This window comes from Artibeus jamaicensis, unplaced genomic scaffold (genome assembly GCF_021234435.1).
Source record: "Artibeus jamaicensis isolate MK-2021 breed Jamaican fruit bat unplaced genomic scaffold, CSHL_Jam_final contig_797, whole genome shotgun sequence".
Lineage (NCBI taxonomy): Eukaryota > Metazoa > Chordata > Mammalia > Chiroptera > Phyllostomidae > Artibeus > Artibeus jamaicensis.
Genome location: NW_026521977.1, coordinates 4,595,989 through 4,620,136, shown reverse-complemented (window position 1 = coordinate 4,620,136; position 24,148 = coordinate 4,595,989). Strand labels below are relative to the sequence as shown.

The window sequence follows — 24,148 nt, the reverse complement described above, 5'->3', positions numbered from 1 at the left end:
GCTCGCTCGCCCACGCACTCTCCCTTTTCCCTATTACCATAAAGAAAACAGGCTTCTCGAGATTGTAAGATCCTTGAGGTCCAGGACTGCTCTGCACTGTTCTCGGATGGTCCCGAGCGGCCCACAGGGTGTGCAGAGGCTCGGGAGAGCCCGGCCATCACGCACGCTGCCCACTCCTCCTTTCCGAAGTGGACTCGAAGCCTCATCCCTGTCGGGATGGAACTGAATTCTCACCAGGATAAGAGTCCCACTGTGGCCAACTAGAAAACAAGGCCGGTTCTCCTGAGAGAATCCAGTGTCAGCAAGAAATCGTCATTTCCCTCCTTTTCCTGCTCTTGTCTGGTTACCACCCTCTCCATTCCCCCAACTGAAATGGACTTATAGTAAGTACTTCTCTCTCAATGACTGCCCCTCTTTTTTAAAGGGGTCTGTTTTATTTTTTTAGGGATTTTATTTATTCATTTTTAGACAGTGGGAGGGAGGGAGAAAGAGAGGGGGAGAAGTGCCAATGCATGAAAGACACATCAACTGGCTGCCTCTTGCACACCCTCAGCCAGGGACCTGGCCCAGACCCAGGCATGTGCCCTGACTGGGAACTGAACCAATGACCCCTAGGTTCATAGGCCGGTGCTCACCCCACTGAGCCGCACCAGCCAGGGCTCAACGACTGCTCTTAAAGAGTTAGATTTAAGCTAACTAACAATTTTTGAGCCCTCTCTCTATATCAGTTTCTATTCTAGAACCTTCCTGAGTCCTCTCACAATCCTAAACAATCCTCGTGAGATAGATATTGCCTCCCTTTTATGGCTGAATTCAACAGAGGCCAGGCAGTTACGTGAATCTCCCAGGCACGGCCAAGGGGAAGCCCAGGACTCAAACCCAGGAACACTGCTTCCCCCACTGTCTCACATGGAAAAAAGTCCTGCCTGAGGGAGCTCCTGTCAGAAGTGGCCTGCCTGCCCGCAGCCCTCGGCCCGCGGCGCGGTGCCGTAGGTGCTCAGCCACTGTAGCCGGGAAACTCCAGAGACACACACCGAATAGGCAGGAAGCCGAGCCCCGCTGCGGGCTCCCTTTCGCTCTGGACTGTCTGGGATTAGCCTCTTTATTTAAGGCAGGGTTTCTCCTTCCCAGTCGGCACTACTGACACTTTGGACTAGAACACTGTTTTGTTGGGGGCAGGGGGAGGGAGGCGGTCCTGTGTATTACACGGTACAGCTGTGTACATCCAGCCACGCGAGCTGTTTAGGAAGCAGCATCCTGCCCTCTCTCTACACAGGACATTCGGGAGCAACCTCCCACCGACCATGACAGCCAAAAACACCCCCAGACATTACGAAACATTCCCCGGGGGTGGGGGTGCAGAAAGCCCTGGGCTGAGAACCACCGGTTTAAGGGCCCAACCAGAAGACGTTACTTGCCTGTGGATTTCCATGATTTCCTCAGCGATCATTCGACCGATTTTTCCTGCCCCGGCCCTGGTTCCCCCCGGAATCCCTGGAACAGTGGGCTGGGCCCTCTTCGGGCCACCTACAACAAAGGAGTCTGAGCGTGAGCAGCGGAAAACGGAGGAAGAGATGCTTCCGTGTGTGGGGTTAGAATCAGTTCACCCCATGATCCACGGGGAGCTCAACCTCAGCGTTGTGCTGTGAGGGACAAAGAGACATAGCTTGACAGGAAAAGGCCCAAGTTTCCTTTCAGGTTCAGAGGCCCAAGCGGTGACTTGAAAATCTAATTCTCCTCCTGTGACCAACACACACTGAATCCCTCCAGACTGCATGGAGATGAGCCGCCTCCCTGCCCCCGAGGGCCTCCCAGTGTAGCGGGTGATGAGGATGAACGAGGCTGCAGCCCAGTGGGCTGAGTGGGACAGGCGAGTGTGAGGCACCCAGCTCTTCTGGGGCCAGGTGCAGCTTCCAGGGAGGTTTGGACTCTGAGCTGAGAGTTGGCAGGGGTGCGAGGGGTATAAATTAGTTCGGCAGAGAGGCAAGGCGGGGAACATTCCAGGCACACAGCCAGTGCGTGCAGGGGTACTGAGGCAGGGCAAAACTCGGGGCACTCCAGGGCACTCATCGTGAGTGACGATGATGAAGCAGTAGTGGCAGGTCACGGAGGGCCCCGGGAGCCATCATCTTTGACTCTGATTTGGTGATTAGGAAGTCCACTGCATGGAGAATTGACAGTGGAGGATGCGGGCGAGGGGGGGTGTGCAGAAGGAGACCAGGGTTAGAATAGTCTTATACTCCAGGCAACAGAGGGGAGGGGGAAGTAGTGGCAGTGGTGAAGGAGAGGTTTAGGAGACAAAAGAGACAGGGTGTCGTGTCTGGATGTAATGGGAGCGAGGTAGGAGTCACGGTTTCTGTGCTAACCAGGCGGAGGATCAGTTTGGATGCGCTGGGTTTCTGCAGCCTTTGGGACTCCAGGCAGACCCCACCAGGAGGCCGCTGGGGAGAGTGGAGAGAGGCGGGGGCGGAAGCCATGCAAGCAGACGTGGCCCGAGGAAGGAAGGGCGGTCAAGTGCAGAGAGTGGGGCCAGGACCCAGCCCTGGGAGGGGCCCCGCCAGGTAGCGCACACAGCCACTGCTGACAGACAGCCTCCGCCCACCTCAGGAACCAGAGCTGTCATAAAAGCGCACTTTGCATCACAGCCACCAGGCCACACAAAGGGAGGAAAAGCCTGAGAGGAGCAAGGAGTTTATTTCAGAGCTTCCAGGATCCAAGCAGCCTCAGGAAGGCAAGAACGAGTTCCCAGTGTTCCAGGCTCAACAGAGAGAGCGAGATGACCGCATTCTTAGTGCTTCTCCCCTTGAGGCCTCCCTCGTTCCATAGGAAATGGTGGCTGGGGACCCCAAGTACTGGGGGGGGGGACCTTTGGGTCACAGGCAGCTCCTCGAGGGCCAGCCCGGTGCTCAGCGGCGCATCGTTACCTTCTCCGGAGGGCAGGATGCTGTCCATGCTGTGGGGGGGCGCTGCGAGCTGCGGGAAGGTTGGGTCCCCGCCTTCCAGGACGTTGGCTCTGTGAACATCCCAGCAAGAAGGAAATGTGAGTCAGGCCTGCTCAGAGCCGTGCACCTCTCACCTTGGCCAAGGTGTCCGGTGTCCACTCTGGACCCGGACAGGCCAGAAAACGAAGGGTCTGTCTGGGTGGCTCAAAGGGTCTCCTCGCCGTCACAGCACAACGGACAGCATCCTGCTCTTGGCCTCACTGCCTGCCTGGGCCTTCCCAGTTCACACAGGACGCGGGCCGGCAGAGGTGGCGACTGCCCACTGCCACGGCCCCTCGCTCAGCTCTGACCTCGGAGGGATGGGGTGGGGGGCGGTTTGGACACCATTGGGAAGGTGATGTGGGCAGCAGGCCTGGCCAAAGTGAGGGTCTTTCCTTTCCCTGCTCTTAGCAAGTGGCCACTTTTGAGTGGCCATCCAGTTGCCAGTACTCAGGCCACCAGCCTGGTGGGCACGCACGGATAGCCCCCCATCCTCAGCCAGGCCGGGATGAGCTGAGGCCTGGTTGAGCCTTTCGCGGTGGCCACCCCTTCCCTTCACAGAGTACGGTGGGTGCCCGGGGTGCAGGGTCTGCAGGGTCTGCAGATCTCAAAGGCTGGCTGCTTTATCTGGAGGGAAATGTTGCCGTTTCTTGGGTCAAGGCCACGAGCTGGGGCCTGCATGGTATGAGCACTAAAACTTGTCCTTCGTTAGCAGCCCGTTTGGCTTCTGCCAATCCTGAGGCTTCATGGGACATTAGCAAGGTGGCAGTAAATGACGTGGTACTGACTGTTGCCTGTGCCCCCTCTTCCAAGTACAGGGCCTATAGGGCGTTTTGTTTGGAAGTGAAGGAGCTTCTGATATAGCAAATACACTTACAAAACAACAGTGTTGGTTGAGACAATGTATTCTACTTCCTTGGTCCAAGGGTTCATGAAACTGAACCATCGACTCCGCAGTGTGATGAAAGAACCATCTTTGATTTTAAACTTATAGCAGTTAGTTGTAATCTTTTCTCTCGTCTGTAAAACTGAAAATGCAAAGAAACCATGAACAACTTTGCTTCCTCAGATCCGGGTACAAACCAACCTAACCCTAAGTGCGTCAGGCTCTGATGCCATGGCCCTTTAATAAGCCGAGGGAGCTGGCAGTTCGGAGAACAGGTCCTTTCTGAGGGGCTGGTTCAGAGCCTTTGTTTCCTCTGGGAGTCCGTCGTTATCTTTCAGAGCGTGTGAACAGAAGGCGCCAGGCAATGACCGGCTGCGTTACACAGCTCCACCTGGAATCAGCTGGACGTGAGCACCCGCTAAGGGGCAGGTGCTCTGCAAAGGGGCCGCGTTCTTCTCCCGTCACACAGCCCAAGGGCAAGACAGCATTTTTAGGGCATCTGAGTCCAGAGAAGTCCTATTCAAACCTTCTCTTTTATGTAACAGACGCGTAATGAGCCTCTTTCACGTGTCAGGCCCTGCACAGAGGACACGGGATAAGACACCTGGCCTCAGGAGAGGGATGAGAGGCAGCTGTGCAAGGGAGGTGACTGGGGCCTTGAGGGATGGACACCAGTTTGCCAAAAGGAGGGAGGGACACGAGGCCTGTGCAGGAGTTGCGGGGCGCGGGGCGCGGGGAGGGGCAGTGAGATGGTCCCTGCGGCTGCGGCACACGGCCTCTGCGGGCAAGGATGGGGTGGGCAGCGGTGCTGAGGAGGCAGGTCGGGGCAGGAGGTGAAGGCCTTGAACGACTATGAAAGGCACTGAGCCTTCAGTGTGAAGGCAGGTGGGTTTCTACTGACCATGTGGTGTTACCAGGGTTAACTATGGAAGACGGAAGATGGACGGGGGCAGAAGGCAGACGGCGACGGCCTGCCAGGAGTCTACCACGATCACAAGGTGGGCACAAGGGCCTGAACCGGGACACTGGAAATGGCAAAAGGGTCCCCTTCGGACATTCACGTCTGAGGTGAATGAGCTGGTCTGGTGGATGATGAAGTAAAGGACGGGGTCAACGTGGGGCCGTGCCATCAATCAAGAGGCAAATACAGGCAGCAGTGCAGGATTTTATGTATTTTTAAAGATTTTATTTATTTTTTGACAGAGGGGAGTGGAGGGAGAAAGAGTGGGAGAGAAGCATCAATGTGTGGTTGCCTCTTGTAGGTCCCCTACTGGGGGCCTGGCCTGCAACCCAGTCATGTGCCCGGACTGGGAACTGAACCAGTGACCCTTTGGTTTGCAGGCTGGCACTCAATCCACTGAGCCACACCAGCCAGGGCAGCAGTGCGGGACTTCATGAAAAAGAATTAGAACTGTTTGGGCCCTACTAATCTTCATGGGGTCTGGATCAATCCTCTGGGTAACAGATGCCTTCCAGAAATTAACCTGGCACGTGTACAGAAAGCTGCTGGGTACTAGGGGCGGGTTATCTGTAAGGGGATGAGCAGGACCCGGGAGCCTCGGCTTCCTCCCCACACAGATATTTTGGCCCAGGCTGAGACTCCCAGGCTGGCTGACTCCCACACCCTTGGGGGCAGGTTTCTCTGGGACAGTGTGTGGACGAGTCTAGAAGCAGGGGGGCATTTTAAGCTCGCGATCCTTCGCACAGCCACGCTTACCTTGCCTATGACATTCTGCGAGGTGTCCTATGTCATCTTGGTGAAAATATTCGTAACACGATGTGCCTAGAAGTTCTTGTGGTAAATACGCCAAAATAGCCGTTGCCCTAGGAGGAAATATTAAAAGAAAAAGAAAAAGAAAAAGCCACTCAGACAATAGCACCTCTGCAGTGGGTGGCCCAGCCACAGCCACGGAGAACAAGGTACAGGCTGGGTGGCTGCTCGGAGGGCTTGCTGCGTGGAGATTTCATGTATTTAATTCACGTAACTGAATGACACCAAGGTTATGAAAACAGAGGGAAAGGAAGCAAAGAGGCCTTTCAAAGGGGCTGTTATAACAAGAAATCGAATTTGGGGAGGTTTAAAAATGGTAACTCCATTAGTGAGATAAAAATGTGGTTGGACCCTAAGCCCCAGGGCAGAAGTTCTCCACGCTACTGCTGGCTTTTGTCAGGGGAGCTGAACACCAGAAGCTCCAGCAGCAGGAGCCACAAGGGCCTTGGGGGACAGCTGTCTCCTTTCCCAGCATTCAGTGGCTTTCGAGCTGCCAGAAAAATTATTAGCCTGTGAATACTCTTAACGGGCAGCAGAGAGCAGTGGGAGGCCCGGGATCTCTGGGTCGACCGCCAGTCAGGGTGAGCCCTGCAGGAAGCCAGGCTTCAGGCGGGGCCTTGGTCCCTCAGCCACGAAAGACGGGGCTGGACCAGACCCGTGCTGTCCAGCAGGACTCTCTGTGACCACGGCAATGTCCGGTATCTGCGCCATTAGCCTCATGTGCCTGCCGAGTACTTGAAAAGTGGCTGGTGAGCCTGAGGAATTTCATTGTTCATTTTATTTAATTTTAATTGATTAGATTAAAACTTGAATAGCCATATGAGATTACTAATCGCCTCAGGACCACACACTGTTCCCGGGGCCTGGGTTCCAGAACCCAATCACAGGAGTGGTCCTCAAACAGTCCACAGGTGCTATGCCTACCATTTCTCTTTTGGCCACAGACACCAAACCACCCTACTAAGTGCATGTGGTTTTCTACATGTCAAGGAATGACAGAGAAAAATCTGTGTTTATGATATTCTGATGACAATTCTCATTTTTCAGCAGAGATCTCCACCACTTCCTCCTCTCTGTTTATTCTTAGGAAAGACAGCAGATTGCCCAGTTGTCTCTGCTTTGCTCAGGGTTGAAAATCTTCCATTACTGTTCAAGAGTACTGTGCAGACACTTACCTCTGGTCTACAAAGACGAACTTGCCATCTATGGCGTGCCGAGAAACGTACTCCATAGATTTCACCCTAATCTCCCCGTTCACCGGCTGTGGAACCACGTGAGAGTGCAGCCGTCCTATCGCAACGAGGCAGCTGAGGTTACACCCCTCGTTGTCCGGTTCATTGTCTTCATCCAGCCCCATCTTTGTGGGCGGCCAGCTTTTCAAATAGCCTGTGCTGTGTATTGTGCAGAAGCTTTTTCGATCTGCTAGAAAGCAAAGTCCGTGGTGAGTGTCAGTGTGGCTTTGGGGTGAGGAGGTGTGGGAGCCTATGGTGGCAGGAATGTCAGGAGGAAGTCCAATAATTAAAAAAAAGGCCTTACTCTCCAAAAGTGAGCATCCAATGAGAAAGGAAGACAGAACAATAACTCCCATGCAGTGTCATGTGTGCTTAGTAGACGCTGGTTAAACCACGGGAGGAGCATCTACGTCCACCTGGGGAAAGGCAGGCAGCCCAGAAGAACACGGTGGGTGCAGAGAAAGAAGGATGAACACTGGCTATGGGACTAGGACGTGCAAAGGCTGAGGATGTACAAAGGCACAGAAGTGTATCCTGTACAAGAAACGGCAGAGCTCTGGTTGAAGTGGAGAGGAGCAGGGGCGGAGGCGGGGGTTGGGGGGAGAGTTGGAAAGGCAGGTTGGGGGCAAACTATAGGGGCCTTGGGTTCTTTGCTAATGAACGATCACACAGCCAGAGGCAAGGAGGCCTGTGGCCTGGCCACGCTGGGAGGAGGAGGCAGGCAGGACACAGGAGAAGCTTCTGAGAATTCTTGGGAGTTGGTGTGAATATCCAAAAATTTGGCATGAACGAAAGCAAATGAAGACAACTCCAATTTTTTTGGATTGAGTGGTTGCTGGAATAAGTCACTGACTCAGGGCAGAGAGTCATGTGTCAGACAGGAAAGGAAGGTTTCACTCTGGGACACTGTTAAGTGTGGAGCACTTTTGGGTTTTGACAATAGAGAAATCCTTGTGGAGGGCTTTACAAGCATTGAGTCTGTGCTGTTTGTTGGGAACGGTGGAAAACAAATCATGTTAATAGGAACTGTCCCAGGGTCTCAAATAGGAAACTGATCAGAAGATATGCTTTTAAAAAGATCATTCCAGCTGCTGTGTGGAGAGATGGCAAACGTGAGGAGCCCGCTTTGCAAAGACGGGGGGAGGGCTGAGCGTAGCCACAGTCCAATGATAGTGGTGAACATGGAGGTGGATAAACACGTAACTTCTGCAAAAGGAATTTGCTGTGGCAAGATTTCATGACTGGGGGTGGGGGGTGAAGTGGGGTGAGGGGGCCTTGCAGGCTTCTAGTATGTGCAATTCGATGGGTGGCAGATCACATTTTGGTTTAGTATTTGTTCCTGCTGCCATTTATTTACACTAAGGAGAAGATCAGGTGGTTGCTTTTACATTTACCATGTTTGAGATGCCCTTGAGATATCTAAGGGGGCAGATTTAATAAGCAGTTAATTCATGGGTCTGGAGGTCAAAAGAGAAGTCTGGGCTCGAAATATAAACTTGGATGTTACTGAAATATAAATGGTGTTGAAAGCTAAGGGAGTAGACGGTGCCGCCTATGGAGAGAGACAGAAAAAGAGAAGGCGGCCAGGACAGAAGATGGGCCAGCGAAGGGAACCAGGAAGCGCGCCCAGAGCGACCAAGGGTGGGAGAGACGAGGAGTATGTGGTTTCACAGAATTCTAGAGAAGAGGAAGATGGAGGGAAAAATGAAAAGGGACCATTGCATTTAGCACGGAGGTGACTGGTGAATTTAGCAAAAGTAATTTTGGTGGGTTGCTGGGTTGCTCAGGAGGCAGTTAGAATAGTGGATGGCAGTGTTGTTTCCCAACCAATCCCGGACAATTTAAAGAAAGGAAGCCTTCCCACGAATCTCGGTCATCATGGCAACACGTCAGGCTTCCCAGCATCCCCTGCTCCTGACTGTCCTATGTTGTCAGCGGGGGTGGGGGAGTGGCAGGTAGCGGGGTCCCCACCGCAGTCCCGGAAGCTGCCGCTCTGGCTGGCTGGCGAAAACTGGCCAACACCCTGCTGAGGGCACCAGTGCAGCAGCCAAGCTTCCCTGTAATGGGCCTTTACAGATCTGTGACATGGTTACCTTTTTTCTTTGAGCAGGTGGAGGGGAAATCCTTGTCTTCAACCTTTACTGAAGGCCTGTTACACTTCATCCTACAGAAGAAAGAACGTCGTGCTCCAGAACATAACCGAGATGGCCCAGGGGTTATATCTGTTTTAACTGGAAGTCCAGCTGCAAATCAATACACAAAACGTGATAAACTGAGGGTAATATCTGTCGGGTTGGGGAGTGTGACCTTGAAGAAAGCCTCTTCTTTCCTGCCTCAAAGTTCTGTAACAATGACCTGGGAATAACATTTCTCCTCAGTCTAGGCCTTAAAAGATGCAGCAGGGAGAGGTGTGTTGCCCGGACATGTTTCCAGACCATGGAGAACGCAGCCACTGGGTGAGTGGCCTGTGTGCCCCCGGGGGAGAGAAGGAAATAAGCTCAGGGCTCCTGTGCAGCGGAGTTTGCAGCTGGGAAGGGGAAATGGAAGTTCACCACAAAAACATTAAAAGCAACAGGGGGCGATGTGTGATTTGTGCCAAACGAATGGCAGAAACCGCCTGTGCTTCTCAGAGGAGGAAGAACTGGGGCCGGGCCTGGAAGGATGGGCAAGATGTCGATACAGAAATGGAAAGGATGAACCAGAGCATCCTTAAACTCTCAGCCCAGGGTCCTGGACCGAACTTTAGGTCTGTGTTGCCCAGTTCAGGAGCCACTCCCTACGGGCAGCCGCTGAACGCCTGAAATGTAGTTATTCTGACTGGAGCGTGTGGTATGAAATGAACACTCACAGGATTCCAAGGACTTAGTACAAGAAAAAGTAAAAGGTCTCATTTTGGAATTACTCGGTTAAATAAAATATAGTACTAAAATTAGCTTTACACTTACTTTTACTGTTTTTAATGTGGCTATCAGAGTTTTAAATCACAAACGTGGCTCCTATTTGCGGTTTGCATTACGTTTGCACTGGACTGTGCTGTGTGGAACCAACTGAATTAGCGTCCGTGGACGACAGGCACTGCCGTGACCCTGACAGACACACTGGCTGCTGTCGCTGCAGCGCACATCCGGGGGCCGCCCTGCTGCCCCCCTGACAGCGACCACCATCGGCACAGGCTGTTTGCCCAGGGCTCCTCCTGGGCCTCCCCCTGCAGCCTGCCTCCCACACTGCCACCTCAGGGGTCTTCCCAGACTGCCAATCCGGGCCTGTCCCACCGGGCTCAGAGCCCTCACTGTGTCCCCATGGACGAAAAGGTCTCCATATTCCAGCCTCCCGCTCCCTTGGAGGTTTTGTTCCAGTAGCACCAAACAGGCCACAGAGCGGGGGCCACACCGCTGCTCCCACCCACAGATCATTGCCTCAGCTCTGTTCCTCTCTTCCTCACCCGGCAAACATCGATTCATCTTTTCAAATCCACCTTGGCTGTCGCCTACTCAATGAGGCCTCTCCCTGTGCCCCCACGAGAATGAATCATTCGTTCTCTATGGCTGCACCTATTATGCTACACCAGGGAGCTGTCTCCTGGTCTCCATGACTACATGGTAAGGGCTTTATAGGTAGGGACCAACCACCATTCATCTTTTTCTCCTTAGGTCACTAAACTGTTGGAAGGGCCAGACTACCGAGGACAACGGGTATGGGAACTGCATTGTACTTTTAGGAAAAAGAGGAGTGCCTTACTGAAAAGCATGGTTTAAAGGAGATTCCTTTGCTGGTATTTCCCTCCAGGAATTAAAACGGGAGCTGGGAAACAGGAAACTAGTTAGACCATGTCTGCACTGGGCCAAGGTGAATACCAACCTTGAGACTGTGTTTAGATGTGCCAGGAACTGTCCCACGTGCTTTGTGTATATTAACATGTTCGATCCTCACAAAACCAAATGGAATAGCTACTATTTTGCACATAGGAAGGCTCAGGCACAGAGAGGTTAAGTAACTTGCTCAAGGTCACACAGCTGGTCAGTGGTGAGGTCAGGAAGTGAGCCCAGCAATCTGACTCCAGAGCCCGCGCGCCTGACCGCTGTCGCGCACGGCCTCCGGAGGGACGAAAGGAGAAGAGACCGACAGGGGCCGCGCACAGGAGGCCCAGGGGAGGGGCAGGACAGGAAGCTGGGGGGAGGTCCACGGTGCTTCCACTGCTCCAAGGAGGAGGCCAGGAGGGAAGGTGATACAATGAGGAACCGGTTCCGTCAAAGAAATGCCATATCTATATTTTAAGTTTTCTTACTTTTGTGAGGCTGCAAGGGTGCACCTCAGATAAACAGAGATGATTTCTTTTTCAGGGGAAACAAATCAAACTTGTGTGAGCCCTTTAAACTTAGGAGTATACAACAAGGAATTTTGGTTCTGAAAAAAAAAAAAGACTAAAAATCAGAAAGAATCAAATCAAAGTAGCTTTTTTTCCTCTCAATGGATTTGGACACTGAGGTTTTTTTCTTTATGTGAAACAACAACAACAACAAAAACAAAGACAAAAACAAAAGAATGTACACAATTCCACTTAGCCAAAGACAGCACCTGCGGCCTGACACAGGGCAGAGAGGAAGGGACCCAGAGGCTGAGACCACAGCGCGCAGCCTGCAGTCTCTGCTCTGCACTCAGGTCTGAGCAGGGTCCCGAGGAAGCAGCGGCCTCTCTGTACTCACTTTTTGCATCTATGAGTCGCTCCCGGGGTGCCGTGTCGGAGGAGGAGAGCTGCTCCTTGACTTTGGCAATGTCTTTAGGATGTAGGTAGTCAAACAAGCTCTGACCGATCAGATCATTCTGTGGGGATGAACCATCGAAATGACAAGTCAACAGCACGCAGAGCATGAATCATCTAAGTGCTTTGTCTATATGTTGTATTTTAAGCGTGACAACTGCAAAGACTTCATATGTGGACATGTACACGCATGCAATCACTTCGCCTAGACATGGACACAATGAACGAGGCACCGGGAGTTTGCCTGTGATAGCACATGAGGGAAGGGGCTCGACTCAGTAAGTAGTTCAGGCTGCCCAGAGGCGAGGCTCCTTTGGCTGTGTGTGTGCCTGTTCATTTCTGATGCCCTCGGGGTCCCTTCTGAGACCCCAGTGGGTGGATGGTTGGCAAGGGCTCTGCATCGAGCCCCTTTAAGCCTCCATACTCTATCCTGTTAGCAGAGACAATAAACACTTCCTCTATGACTTTCTTGTAAGACTGGATGAATAAGACACTCGGAAAACACTACCTTTACATTAATTCTAATGCACACAAGTGCTATTGTGACACTAATTCCTCTGCCTTCTCCAGTGTTCATGCAACCACCAGCATGCAATGAGTGAAGGGATGAATGAGGGGTGGACACAGAGTATAAACTCTAGGGACATAACAGGTGAAAAGCTGCGCTCCAGGAGCTCTCCTAAATGTCTATCTTGTTTGATCCGACTGACGTTACAGGGCATGGACTGTCTCAGTCGGGCTTAGAGGCAGCTGAGATTCCACGGAGCTAGTGGTCACTGCAAGCACAGCGTCACGGGGGCGCCCGCCCCTTCTGTTCATTGGCTCGGCATTATCTGCCTACCTTCCTCCCTTGCCCTCCTCACTCCCCACCCCTCCCCCTAGTTGTAGGGTACTGATTTTGCAGCAATAACAAAGTTAAAGAGCTGCTGCTGCTGCTGAGATCAGAGCCAAACCTTTCAAATGGCGGAAACATGGCACATACATAGATTGAAAGATTTTCCTAAGTTTAACTTCATTTCCCTGTTAACGTGTAGAGAACTCTCTGGAGGAGGGACTGGTGGGAGACAACAGACGCACTGCACGGGTGACTGGGGCACGTGACTGCTCTGACAGGGCGGCCCCTGCGGCTGCGGCGCGGCGGCACCACTGGTGGGAGCAATACCTGGCTGTAGTTGAGGATCTTGAAGACAGACTCTGAGACAAAGAGTATCTTCCCTCGGTCACATCCTACGACAAACAAAAATCCATCTGCTGCCTAATCAGGAGAAATGGATAATCAATTTATCACACTTCAAGGAACATGACTGCAATCACTCTGACAGCAAGCAAGGGCTGGTGTCTAAGTACCCAAAGCGCAGGGCTGCTCTCTCGGCGGTTTCACGGGCGTCCTGAGAATAGGGCACTCACAACAGATGCCTTGTGAGAAAAGTAGGATTCTGTCCAAGGCAGATCTATGTATCTACATCTATGATCTGATCATTACAGGGGCAAGTCCAATTACGTCCATTTTATTTCAGAGCAGAATTTAGCTTAAGACATTTCCTTAGCACTGAAGTCCAGAGAAGTTGTATTTTATTGCTCCGATTAGAACAACTGTATGTACAGTCCTAGAATCTGCGATGAGAGGAAAACTGTAAGATCAGAATCCCCTCCCCAACACCTCGGCTGCCACCCTGAACACCTGCATTCTCAGGGAGCGCTAGGACAGGGTCCTCAGCATTTGGAGCAGTGTTTTTGTTGTGTTTTATATTTTTGAAGATTTAATTTATTTATTTTTAGACAGAGGGGAAGGGAGGGAGAAAGAGAGAGAGAAACATCAATGCCTCTCGTGCTCCCCCTGCTGGGAACCTGGCCTGCAACCCAGGCATGTGCCCTGACTGGGAACCGAACCAGCGACTCCCTGGTTCCCAGGCCAGCGTCTCAATCTACTGAGCCACACCAGCCAGGGCTGGAGCAGCGTCTTCTTGTTTTGTTTAATGCTGATCGTCTGGGTAGGGCTGGATAGCTGGTTTTGTTTTACCTGCTACTTCTGCCCTAAACTGATTCTAGTGTACACAGGGCTGAAAGCTACTGCTCTCAAATATTATCCTTTGACCCAGGGTGAGGCTGTTTGTTCCTAAGTGAGGTAAGAAAAGAAAAACAAAAATTTCACCTTAGATTCTTCTTACTTCCCCTTCTCTTTATTTTTTATTATTATTTTTCAAGATTTTATTTCTTTACTTTTAAAGAGGGGAAGGCAGGGAGAGAGGGAGAAAAACATCAGTGTGTGGTTCCTTCTCTCGAGCGCCCTACTGGGGACCAGGCCTGGAACCCAGGCATGTGCCCTGACTGGGAATCAAACCAGCAACCCTTTGGTTCATAGGCTGGTGCTCGATCCACTTAGCCATGCCAGCCAGGGCACTCTTTACTTTAAATACAAGTAAAAAACTAAAGTGCCAGATAAAGACAGATGTAGAGACAGAGCAGCGTTTGTTAGAGAGACTGAGCAGATAACCGCCAAAGCTCTAGTATTTGTCTCCGTTTGCGTGATTCTTAGCCATGGAGGCCCAGCTTTGCAGATGGACAACCGCTCGACCCCTGCCGGCGGAATCCTAGTGACCGGGAACCCCCCTCCCCAAGTCTGTCATGCACTCACTCCTTCCTCGGCTCCTGCAGTTCTAATACACAGAGGGGCACTATCTTGCTTTATTCACTAGCACTCAGTCTGCTGTTTGGAAAAATGGAGAAACTTGATTCTCTTTTTCACAGAAAGGCCCTTGGGATATAGTTTAATTCAAAGAACTTGGGAATGAATTCATGTGCCAGGAGGTTAAGGATCGGCGCATGCACCTGTGCTGGGGTAAAAGGAGTGAGAGAAGCTGGTGGGCCATCCAGTGAGGCAGGGGCTAGAAGCAATCCCTTCCTAAGTTAGGCCTCGAAGCTGGTCCAGGGGCAAGGAATGACAGTGAGGGGGAAGCGACTTTCCAAGCACCATCTGCTGGAAGCCTCATTCTGTCAGAAAGGAGGATATTAATAACTTCCTCATTTGCCTTGCAGACAATCTTATATCCCACAAGAGAAGTATTTTGAGGCCTTTCATTGATGAAGTGGTGAGGTACAAAAGGTTCCCAGGAAGAAGGTGACTGTGACATCCTGACATGTGGGTGCAGACAGGCCTGAACAGACTACATGAGCCAAGTAGAGTCCAACCCAGCCAAGGTCTCCAAAGGCCAGTGGGTACAGCCAGTGCAGGGCAGGCCCAGGTGCTCGGACCTGCTTCCCTGGGCAGATGGACGCCATCAGGGCAAGCAGCAGGGGCTGCGGGAACAACTGAAGAGCAGAGGTGTGAGGTGTGAGGACACCATGAGTACTGTGGGGACACCAGAAAACCAGGGGCTGGCTTGCTCTTGGGGAGGACGGTGTTTGTAAATAACCCAGAGCCTGGGCGGTCTGCCTGCTTTTCAAACTGTGGGGAAGCGGAGTATCTAGACACTACACACTGATCAGGTGGCCCGCGCCTGACACGCTGTTCACGAAAGATCTTCTAACGGCACTTAGTAAAGCAGGCAATTAGTCAGATTTGCATTGGTGAGGAAAAGTGGAAGCAACAGTTCCTGCTGCCAGTCTGTTCGGCCCTCGCCTGCTGTTGAGACAAATTCCTGGGAACTGGGTACCTGGAACTGGCGAGGGACTGGGCGGGACTTCGCAGCCACTGCAGTGTGCCGTGGAGGAAAGAAAAGTGTCGTCGGGGAAGACGGACCACCACTGGGGGTGTGTGGAACAGGAGCGGGGGAGGTGGGCCTACGATGGAGTATTTAGCTGGAATAGTATGGAAATCCTTGTTATACAGCCTACTAACTGTGAGCATATGATAAGAAATTAAAATTACTAAGTGTTTGCCACTATAAAAGGCGCTTTATATATTTAGATATATAAAACAATTTCTAAACTTTTCCCCTTAAAAACATCAAATTACCAGTACTGGTATGGCAATCAAGACCAGCTACATAATTTATAGGTGCTGTACAAAATGAAAAGGCAGGGACTCTCATACAAAAACTTGTGATTTTCAAGGTGAGAGCATTACAAACAAGCACTGGGCCCTGTGTGACCGCACAGGCCACACGTCCATGATGCTGGCCCTGCTGGTTTCTCTAGAGATGCAGCAGACATAGCTTATAGCTGCAACTTCTGAGAACAAGGACATCTGTTCGGAAAGGGGTGGAGAGGTGAGGGCAGAGGTGGGTCCGAATAACTGTGCCCCAGGAGTGGCAGCCAACAGGTCATCACTAATTTGCTGGGAAGCCTTGGCCCCGCCCTAGCGTGCTGAGCAGTGAACATGCTAGGAACATGCCAGGATGTTCCTAGAATAGTGCCATGCTTATACAGTAAGTAATCAAAACTGTTTGCTGAATTAGCGAATGAATGAAAATGAAAGACACAGAGGGTATGCCTAGCAGATCTACAAGTCACATGAAGCCTCGAGGGATTGCTAATGACAAGCTAGAATGTGGGTGGGACCATCCAAGGAATATGTTTTGGCAGAGATAAAAGAAGTTAAAAAAAATGAACGGCATCTATCCAAGCTGGCAAAGACCCGGCCTAACAACAGGTATGTACAAGTGCGCTGGGGAGGAGGGGCAGTACTGCAGCTGCCCAAACGGTGGCACCAAGATGGCTTCTGTGGCAAGGGAAGCGCCAAGCAGACCACAGGTGAAGTTCTGCTTGGGCTTGTGAGAGCCACGTCTAGGGGGAAATCCAGCAAACGGATGTGGCTCTGGAGAGTGTGCGTGACAAAGGCTGCCGGGGCCAGGCCTGAACCCCGTCTCTCTCTTGCTCGCCCGCGTCTGCTGCGGAGGCTGGGGAATCCAGGCCCGGCTCTGCAACCTGCCCTGCCCTGCCCCTGGGGGAGACCAGGCGCATCTTCTCCACAAGCTGACGTCTACTGCTGGGCTTCCAGGAAGCGGGCGCATCCTTTCCTGATGTAAGGGCCACTGGCCCACAGCCAGCCCTGCCCTGTTTTCCCCGGCACAGCCATCTTGCTGCACGGAGGAAGCGGCTGCACTGCTAGGCCAGCATGGTTGTGTGTGAAGACCAAGAGCCTGGCTCCTGCTGACCTCACGGGGGCGCCGCCCTGACCCCCCACTGCCGACCCCAGGACCAGCCAGCCATACGTGAGGAACAAAACCCAATTGGTTACAATGTTATCAGCGGTGTTTCCTGTGCTGTGCTTTACATCCCCATGACTATTTTTTAAGTAGCTATCAATGGTACGGTGCCAGCTGGGCACTGGAAATATCAGGGAGGACATTCAGTAAAGTATATGATTGGCTGACCTCTGTGCATACACATGAAACTAATACGAAAAAATACTTCATGTTAACTAATTTAAAATTTTTTAATTAAAAAATGAAAAATAAAAAAACCCTGTTGTTCATCATGTCTTCTGTTCCTTGCAGTTGAAAGCTTTCCAATTAATCCAGCACATCATGCGGGGAAGGGCAGAGAGCCCTGGAGTGAGCATAGGCAGGAGGGGGAGGGGAGCCGGGCGGGGCGGGAAAGTACTGAGACCAAGGTCCACTCAAACTAACGCCTGCTTTGCGAACGTCTGCTCAAAGAAGGGAGCCAAGATTCCGGAGTGGCCTCGGCCAACGACTCAACCTGGACTGTGGGGGGCCTTTCAGTTATGTTTTTTTGTTTTTCTTCTTCTAGTTCTTGCAAGAGGACGTGTTTTTTTGAACTCCATTTCTTTCCCTTCAGTGGGCACTCACTCTGCCGGGAACGTGCCTGAGAGCCCTGCACAGACCTAACCAGCCGGCCGGGCTCCGTGGGGCTGCCTCGGCGGCCTGGCTGTGGAGACCGGCACGAGGAGGGAAGAGCTGCAGTCGAGCAGGGGAAGGCGCCGCCTCTTCCATTTATTTTCCTCGCTGGATCATGAAGTCCCTGGAAGTTCTGTTATTTTGAAGGGATTTTGGTATAAAGATTTCAGTGGGTGTTTTTGTGCTAGTGGTTAAGTGAGAATCAGAGAAATTCTCAATTGTTCTCGGTTTCGGTCCCTTTCTAAAACCTCCCTGTAGGAGTGTGATTCTTAACTACCGCCTATTTTTAACAAAATCCTGCCTCTTCTAATTTAAAGTCACAGAAGCACAGACCTCTAACTTTCGCCTAAGCAAGGGCAGAAGAGGAGGGGGAAGGTCTCGGGAAGGAATGTGAGGCCTGTCCACACAGTAGGACAAAGAGGAAGTGGGCCTAAGAAAAGTTCAGTGTTGGGACATCAAATTCCCACATGCTGGTACCGAACTCTGGCACTTGTAAAAATAAATATTGCGTAAAATAATCCCATAATTGCAACATACCCTGAGAATGAGGTGTTTCAATTCATCGTCTGACAGAAAGGTTGGTTTGTAGTTTGCTTCTGTGTATGGATTGGTGGCACCTTGGGAGGAAAAAGAAGAAGAGTTGGCTCCTTTACATTTGGATGATGGCTCGGCCCACTCCAGCCTAGTCCCCACCGCCGGGGACTGGCACTCTGCCTTCTTTTTCTTTAACTAGGACAAGGTAAGACCCGGTTCTGAACAAAATCCTATAATGCCCGAGAGAATTGCACGGAAAAGGGAACACTGTTGCCCACTGGAGAATTAACAGGCCTGCCTTTGTCACTGTGGGAGACACCAAGAGCAAACAGAAGGAAGTTACAAAGCTGCTTCGAAGACAGAGGGCTGCTCCAGAAGCAAACCAGAGAGGCTAGCAGCCCCTGAAATCACCAGTCCTTGGTGATTGTCCTTGGGCGATCGCCCAGCCTGCTGGGCCCTGAGTGAACGCACTGCAGAAGGCATTTAGCGTGAGTCCCCCTCCATCAGTGGTGAGTTAAATGAGCCTGGCAACCCAGAGAAACGCATTGCCTCAGAAAATGCAACTCTAGCTCCTGGGACTGAAATGGAGCAAGACCTCTGTTTAAATGGCTGTCAACCCGGCATTGTTCAGAAGCGCACTAACTTATTACAGAAAAATGCCAGCAGTACACGACTTGGAATCTGCAGAATGGTTAGGAGAAGAGTGGAGAAATAGAATGAGATGGGCTCATAACAGTTCACAGTGCCACAGGGAAGGGGGCAAGCCGAACGCATCTGTGACTTTCAGAGCAACTAGCAAGGGGAAGATGGTGGGTCCGCACCCCTGCTGTTCATGATAACTCAGGACCTGCCACTCTTTTCCTTCCAGTTTAATGGAAATTGTTTTATAGTAATTCAGCCTTACCGTTTTAGCTAACATGAATTTTTAAATGCCTTCTCCAAGCACAGGATACAACAATTATATTTTTGAGCAGTGATCAAAAGTCAGACAAAACAAACTACTTCTTATTTCTGGTGGCTTTGTGGAAATAAAAAGATGCAGTTCTCTTACCACACAGCTCAGAGATCTGACTGAGCACCCACTTTCCAATTTCCTCAAATAGTTCGAGACGAGCTATGGAAAATTCCAGGAACAGCAATCACTAAAATGCCTGATATGTCTCAGATTTCTCTCGTGGTTTGGATAAGTCACTTCCACATCTCCGCCTCGGTTTTCTCAACCTCGCCACACTCAGAAGAAAAACACCGCCTCCCTCACACAGGGCCTCGCCAGCTTGGGAAAATTCCAGGAAGACGAGTCTGGCGGTGTTCGCTCCTGCCCATAAGGACGCGGCAAGGACTGCGGGCCAGGGGCTGCCTTTGCAAAGAACCAGGACAGGTCATCCTCTTAGGCACTGACACCGACTTTCTGGTCACCCAGTGTGCCTGCATTTCTGACGTTCATCACAAATGGGTGGGGGCCAGGCCCACACAGCAGAGAGACGGCGCGTCAGCAGGACTGATTACACGCATGCGCAGAGACACACGCACAAGCCCTCGACCCTCCGGGGGCGCAGCGCTGCAAGACTGTCTTGACACTCATGTAGGCTCAATAATCACTTTATTTGGCATTGTTTCTAGTGCTGAAAGTTACAGGCATATTACTCAAGGCCACACATTTGCAAGTTATAAACACTGCCCTCAGGGACTTAGGAACATTCTAGGCAAGGGTGACACATTTGTGAGCAAGGACACCAAGGACAGTAAAACCTGGGATCTCACCTCGTAGTGTTTTCATGTGCTGAACGGCCATCCGGAGCACAGTAAGTTTGTCTAGTTTCCGGGACATTGCGTTGCACGTTGGGACCAAGGAAGCCAATTCATCAATAAAACTGTTCATTTTGTCCCGACGCCTTTTTTCAATTTGACTGTGAGCTTCCCTGAACAACAATATGAAAAATAAATTCCATAAAATGTAACCCAGCACCAAGGAAACAATGGCAAAAATAAGTTATACCCATTCTCAACAGTCATCTGAAGAGGCAAATCTAGAATTTGTAGATTATTTTAAACTAGACTTTTCTACTCAAGTCACCCAAAAAGTGGCTTCACTGCCAGGTCAGTATTAGTTACTTTTTAAACTTTTGTTTTAATTAAAATTAAAATTAAATTAGCCTTAAAATTAAGGAGAAATGTTACAAAAACTGTCTTTTCAGAGTAAACTGTATTGTTAACTTCTCATTTCTTTTTCTCTCAGCCTCTGTAAAGCTGGGTTTTAAGGGGGGGGGGGCAGAAGACAAAAGGAGGGAGGTGGAGCTTTCACAGAGCAAAACATCCAGAACGGCCCCATGGTCCTCTGTGAGCTGTCTCTGAGCTTTGCGAGGGGCCTGCTGTGTGGCCTGCTGGAGCCACACCGACTGAGTCGCCAGGTAGCCACCGCTGCCATCCTTGGCTCAAACATGACCCCACATGGACACAGCAGGTGCAGCATCTGCCCCCAGAACTTCCTCCAAAGACTGTCACGTTCCTGCCCCCGGGGAGCTGCTGCCCACTGAGGCAGCCTGCCGCTTCCACCAGCACACACCCTCCCTGACTGGTTCACACCTGCCATTTGTGACTGTCCCCCTAAAGAGGTGCATCCATGGTGCAAATGTAGTTTGCTGCCGCTGCCATAGCAACAGAACCCTGAGAGCCTCTGCCAAGGCAGGTCTGCTAAACGAAGGCTAAAGCCTCAGGTCAACCAAAGCCTGCAGCCCTTTGTTCTGGGTCCTGACATAGCCCCACAGCAGGAGGGCTGAGGACCCATGTGGAAAGGGATTGGCAAGTGTGGTTGAGGGAGGAAGGATCAAGTCAGAGAATCTATTTAATGGAGTGGGGCATTTCCTCTGTCGGGCCCTCGGCTGCAATTCTCAGAGCAATGAGGGCCCCTGCAGGGCGAGGTGCAGCCCAGGAGCCGGATCACTGAGCCAGGTCTCCTCTGGGGGCCCTAGAGTCAGGATGGAATACATAGACTGGGGCATCCTTAGCCGTGACTGATTTTCTGCTCCCTCCAGAGTCCTCTTCTAATGACACATGCTTAGACAACAAAGAGCGTGGGCCAGCACAGCCCAGAGAGAGTGAGGGGCAGAAGGCCACCACACCCAGCCACGGCACACTGCCCCATTCTTTATTCACTATGGATATGGCAGTGTCAGAAGAACTGCTGGATGGCCCCAGATGCACAGAGCCCCCTGGCTGCACTCTGAGACCCCAGGACCCGGTCAGTTCACACATAGAACGAGGGCCCCGCCTTACCTTGCATTTTTTATCCTCCCTTGGTGCTCTGTGTATTCTAACCTAGAAATAAAAAAGCAAAAGATGAAAACAGTCGCCTGGAGAGTATAACTAATGGCAAAGTTATACATCTTTGCTTTCTTCTCTATTTAATTAATTTCCCTGTTTAACCCCTGTCGTCTCTCCACAAACACATGATGTTGGTTGTTAGCCAAATTGGGGGTTGGAGGGAGACAATCTTGAGCCCACAGGCTCAGAGCCTCCTTGCTTATCCCCCACCCAGGACACGGGTGGAATGTGCACCCAGTAACAGAATGAGCAATTATGCAAGGAAATGGCTATAAGGACATTGAAGTTCAAATAACTTGATTTGTGGTACCTTCCATGAGGGTCATCTTTGTCTGTGTCCATGCTTTCCCTGAAAAAACAAAACAAAACAAAGCAAGAGAACATGACTATCAAAGACATAAAAAATGCCTTCTAATCATAATATGTAAGGCTCTCATTTATCCAGAAATCAAACAGTTAGAAAGCTCAAATAGCACAGTACTGAGTATGGATATATAATAGTCAAACAAATAAAGAAAAACAACTTGATACTACTATAAAACTTGAACTGGTTTTCCAGATTATTAAATGAAATTTATATGTAGTCTGAATAGAGTTTCCTTGTTAACGTATCTTACCATATTTTTGAATGTGTGAAATTTGGGAAACCATATTCCATATATGGAAACTCTTAGCTAACCAGAGTATCCAAATAACCATAATACCTCGCTCCCTCACCGTTCTGGATAAATGGAGTTTATTCATTTGCAAAGCACACCAAGCATCAAATGTCTGTGCAGGCACATGTATTAGATTGTGCGGAGACTGAAGTGAGGAGGGGAATCAAAAGTACCAACAAAGAAGCACTGAGCAGAGCCCTGCGGCGGCTTTTCCAAGGCACTGCTGCCCAGCATTCTGGTCTCGGCTAGGTGGGGAACCCTGAGAGCTGCGACGGAGGGGAGGCCTGGGGCGGAGGCCTGTGGAACTGTCTGGCTGCACAGGGTGCTGGGGTCACAGCGTAAACCTGCCTCCCTGCATCAGGCTCAGGCAATCCAAGTTTCGTGGCATCGTGTGCTTCAGTAGAAAACAGACTGATGTTCTCTGAGGAAGGGGTTCTGAAAGCCCCCACCCAACGTCACAGCCTTCTTCAGCTCCTAAATTTATCAGGCAGGTACTGACTACTACCTGGGCCTCTCCCCTTTCTCCTTTATCCCGTAATAAAGGAGGAATTACACGCTTCATACAATGTAACTGAAAGGCCAAAACCAACTTCCTCAGAGTGCCGAGTTGCATCATGGGCATTCTGGAACAGTGGTTCCCACTGGGCGTCCTGGATTCCCTTCCAGGCAGAGAGTTTCTCGAGCTAGGCCTCAAGTCCAGAGAAAATCACACAGGCTGCATGGGCAGAGGAGAGCTTTCCCTCCCCTTTTGTCCAGACTCCTGTCTGCTTTACTGAGGCCAGAGTGATCCTCTAGGCGAAGAGAAGCTCTGCCTGACTTTAGATGCGCCTTTAGTACATCAAAAGTACATGGAAATGGGCTACAGTTGCTTTAATTAATAGGGTCTCCATGAATTGCAAGAGATCTGCAGACTGGGGTCCCTGAGGGTAACCTGAAGGTCTTGGGTGGTGACAAGGCTGGAAACCATAGAGAACATGTCAATGGTCCAGAGAAAACATCCGCTGGTCTCTCTGTTGGGAAGTTGCTGCTACAAAAGAACACCCTTCCGGGCCTCACACCCACTCTCCATCCCCTGGGCGTTTGCTCTCTGAATCATCTGGGATAACTTACATATTAATCATAGCACCTCCTAGTGAGCCTCTGACCTCCAGCCACTGTGCTCCCCAAATTCAACCTGTGAACTTCAGCAGAAAGGACATCTGCTGTAGGGGGGGCACCTCCTTGGAGATTTTCCCTCATTAAACAAAAGCGAACCTCTTAAGTGGGCACCAGGTAAGATTCCACACAGATGCCTCAACAAAACAAAATGTGCCTCTGGATGATCTACACACACTGCCTTGCTCCCTAGGTGATTGTACGGGTAGAGAAAGATTGGCCGCAAGTGTGAAAGTTTACTTACTCAAAAGAAAAGTCATCAAGTCTAAAAAAAAAAAACACAAAAATACTATTTAATATCACAGGTACATACTAATTCCAATACTGTTTAAGGACAATATCAATGTTCCGGTCCCCTGTTCAGAGACGGTCCCTACCTAACTTATCCTGCAAACGTTTGTTCAGCGTCTTCCCCAGGGCGCAGCCTGCAGGCAGACCCCTCCAAAACCGCCCAGGCTGCATCCCTGGGTTTTAGTCATCTTGCTCATAGGAGCGAAGGAAGATGAAGGAAGGGGTAAAAGGCGAAACTCAGCTTTAAGATTCTTCTTCCCTTGATACGAAGCCATTTGAGGACAGAAAGGGGGAGTGAGTGCCTCAGCAGTGCTGGAGGCCCCCCACTGCGGCTTCCAGGGCAGAAGCAGAGGGGAAGAACCAGCGGTGTGGCCACCTGGAGTGGCGGCTTTCATTCCCATCCCTCTCTGCAGAGAGGGCCCCTTGTCCCGGGACCAACAGTAGCTGGCCCGTGGACATTCTGCGCCCGTGAACTGACTGACACCAAGTTTAGCCAGAGGAGGACGAGCCTAACGGCCTTACTGGTAGTCCGTGCAGCTGCCTTTCCGTTTGCGGGTGCAGTCCACGGCACCGGTGCCCAGGGGGCTGGAGAGGAGGTCGCTGGCGCCTGGGGACATGAAATCACTGATTGTTGAAGAAATGTCCATTCTCTGGTCCGCCATTGGAGGTCTGGAATTGGTACAAGGAGGCACAGAGTCGCGTTTATTGCTGTGTGCTCTTCTGAAGTGGTGGACGGCCAGGGTGGCTCTGGGAAGGGACAG

At 51.1% G+C, this 24,148-nt stretch overlaps 1 protein-coding gene across 14 annotated transcripts in view; it reads right to left on the bottom strand.

The window, feature by feature from the left end:
• Positions 1-24,148, bottom strand: part of BMAL1 (basic helix-loop-helix ARNT like 1) — a 103,725-nt gene that overhangs the window by 8,313 nt on the left and 71,264 nt on the right. For 3 of the 14 annotated variants that reach the window (XM_037146694.2, XM_037146704.2, XM_037146677.2), the window contains 15 exons: positions 23,910-24,056; positions 23,341-23,361; positions 21,593-21,631; positions 21,235-21,276; positions 19,723-19,880; positions 19,013-19,075; positions 17,965-18,044; positions 12,792-12,884; positions 11,574-11,691; positions 8,964-9,113; positions 6,814-7,060; positions 5,585-5,691; positions 3,859-4,009; positions 2,925-3,013; positions 1,419-1,527 (listed from right to left, as the gene is read on the bottom strand). In XM_037146694.2, the coding sequence (XP_037002589.2) occupies positions 1,419-1,527; positions 2,925-3,013; positions 3,859-4,009; positions 5,585-5,691; positions 6,814-7,060; positions 8,964-9,113; positions 11,574-11,691; positions 12,792-12,884; positions 17,965-18,044; positions 19,013-19,075; positions 19,723-19,880; positions 21,235-21,276; positions 21,593-21,631; positions 23,341-23,361; positions 23,910-24,049 (1,607 nt within the window). In that variant the 5' untranslated portion in view covers positions 24,050-24,056. Of the gene's footprint in view, positions 1-1,418; positions 1,528-2,924; positions 3,014-3,858; positions 4,010-5,584; positions 5,692-6,813; positions 7,061-8,963; positions 9,114-11,573; positions 11,692-12,791; positions 12,885-17,964; positions 18,045-19,012; positions 19,076-19,722; positions 19,881-21,234; positions 21,277-21,592; positions 21,632-23,340; positions 23,362-23,909; positions 24,135-24,148 lie in introns of those variants that run through there. The other 11 variants (XM_037146753.2, XM_037146758.2, XM_037146685.2 and 8 more) reach the window with 10 other exon arrangements.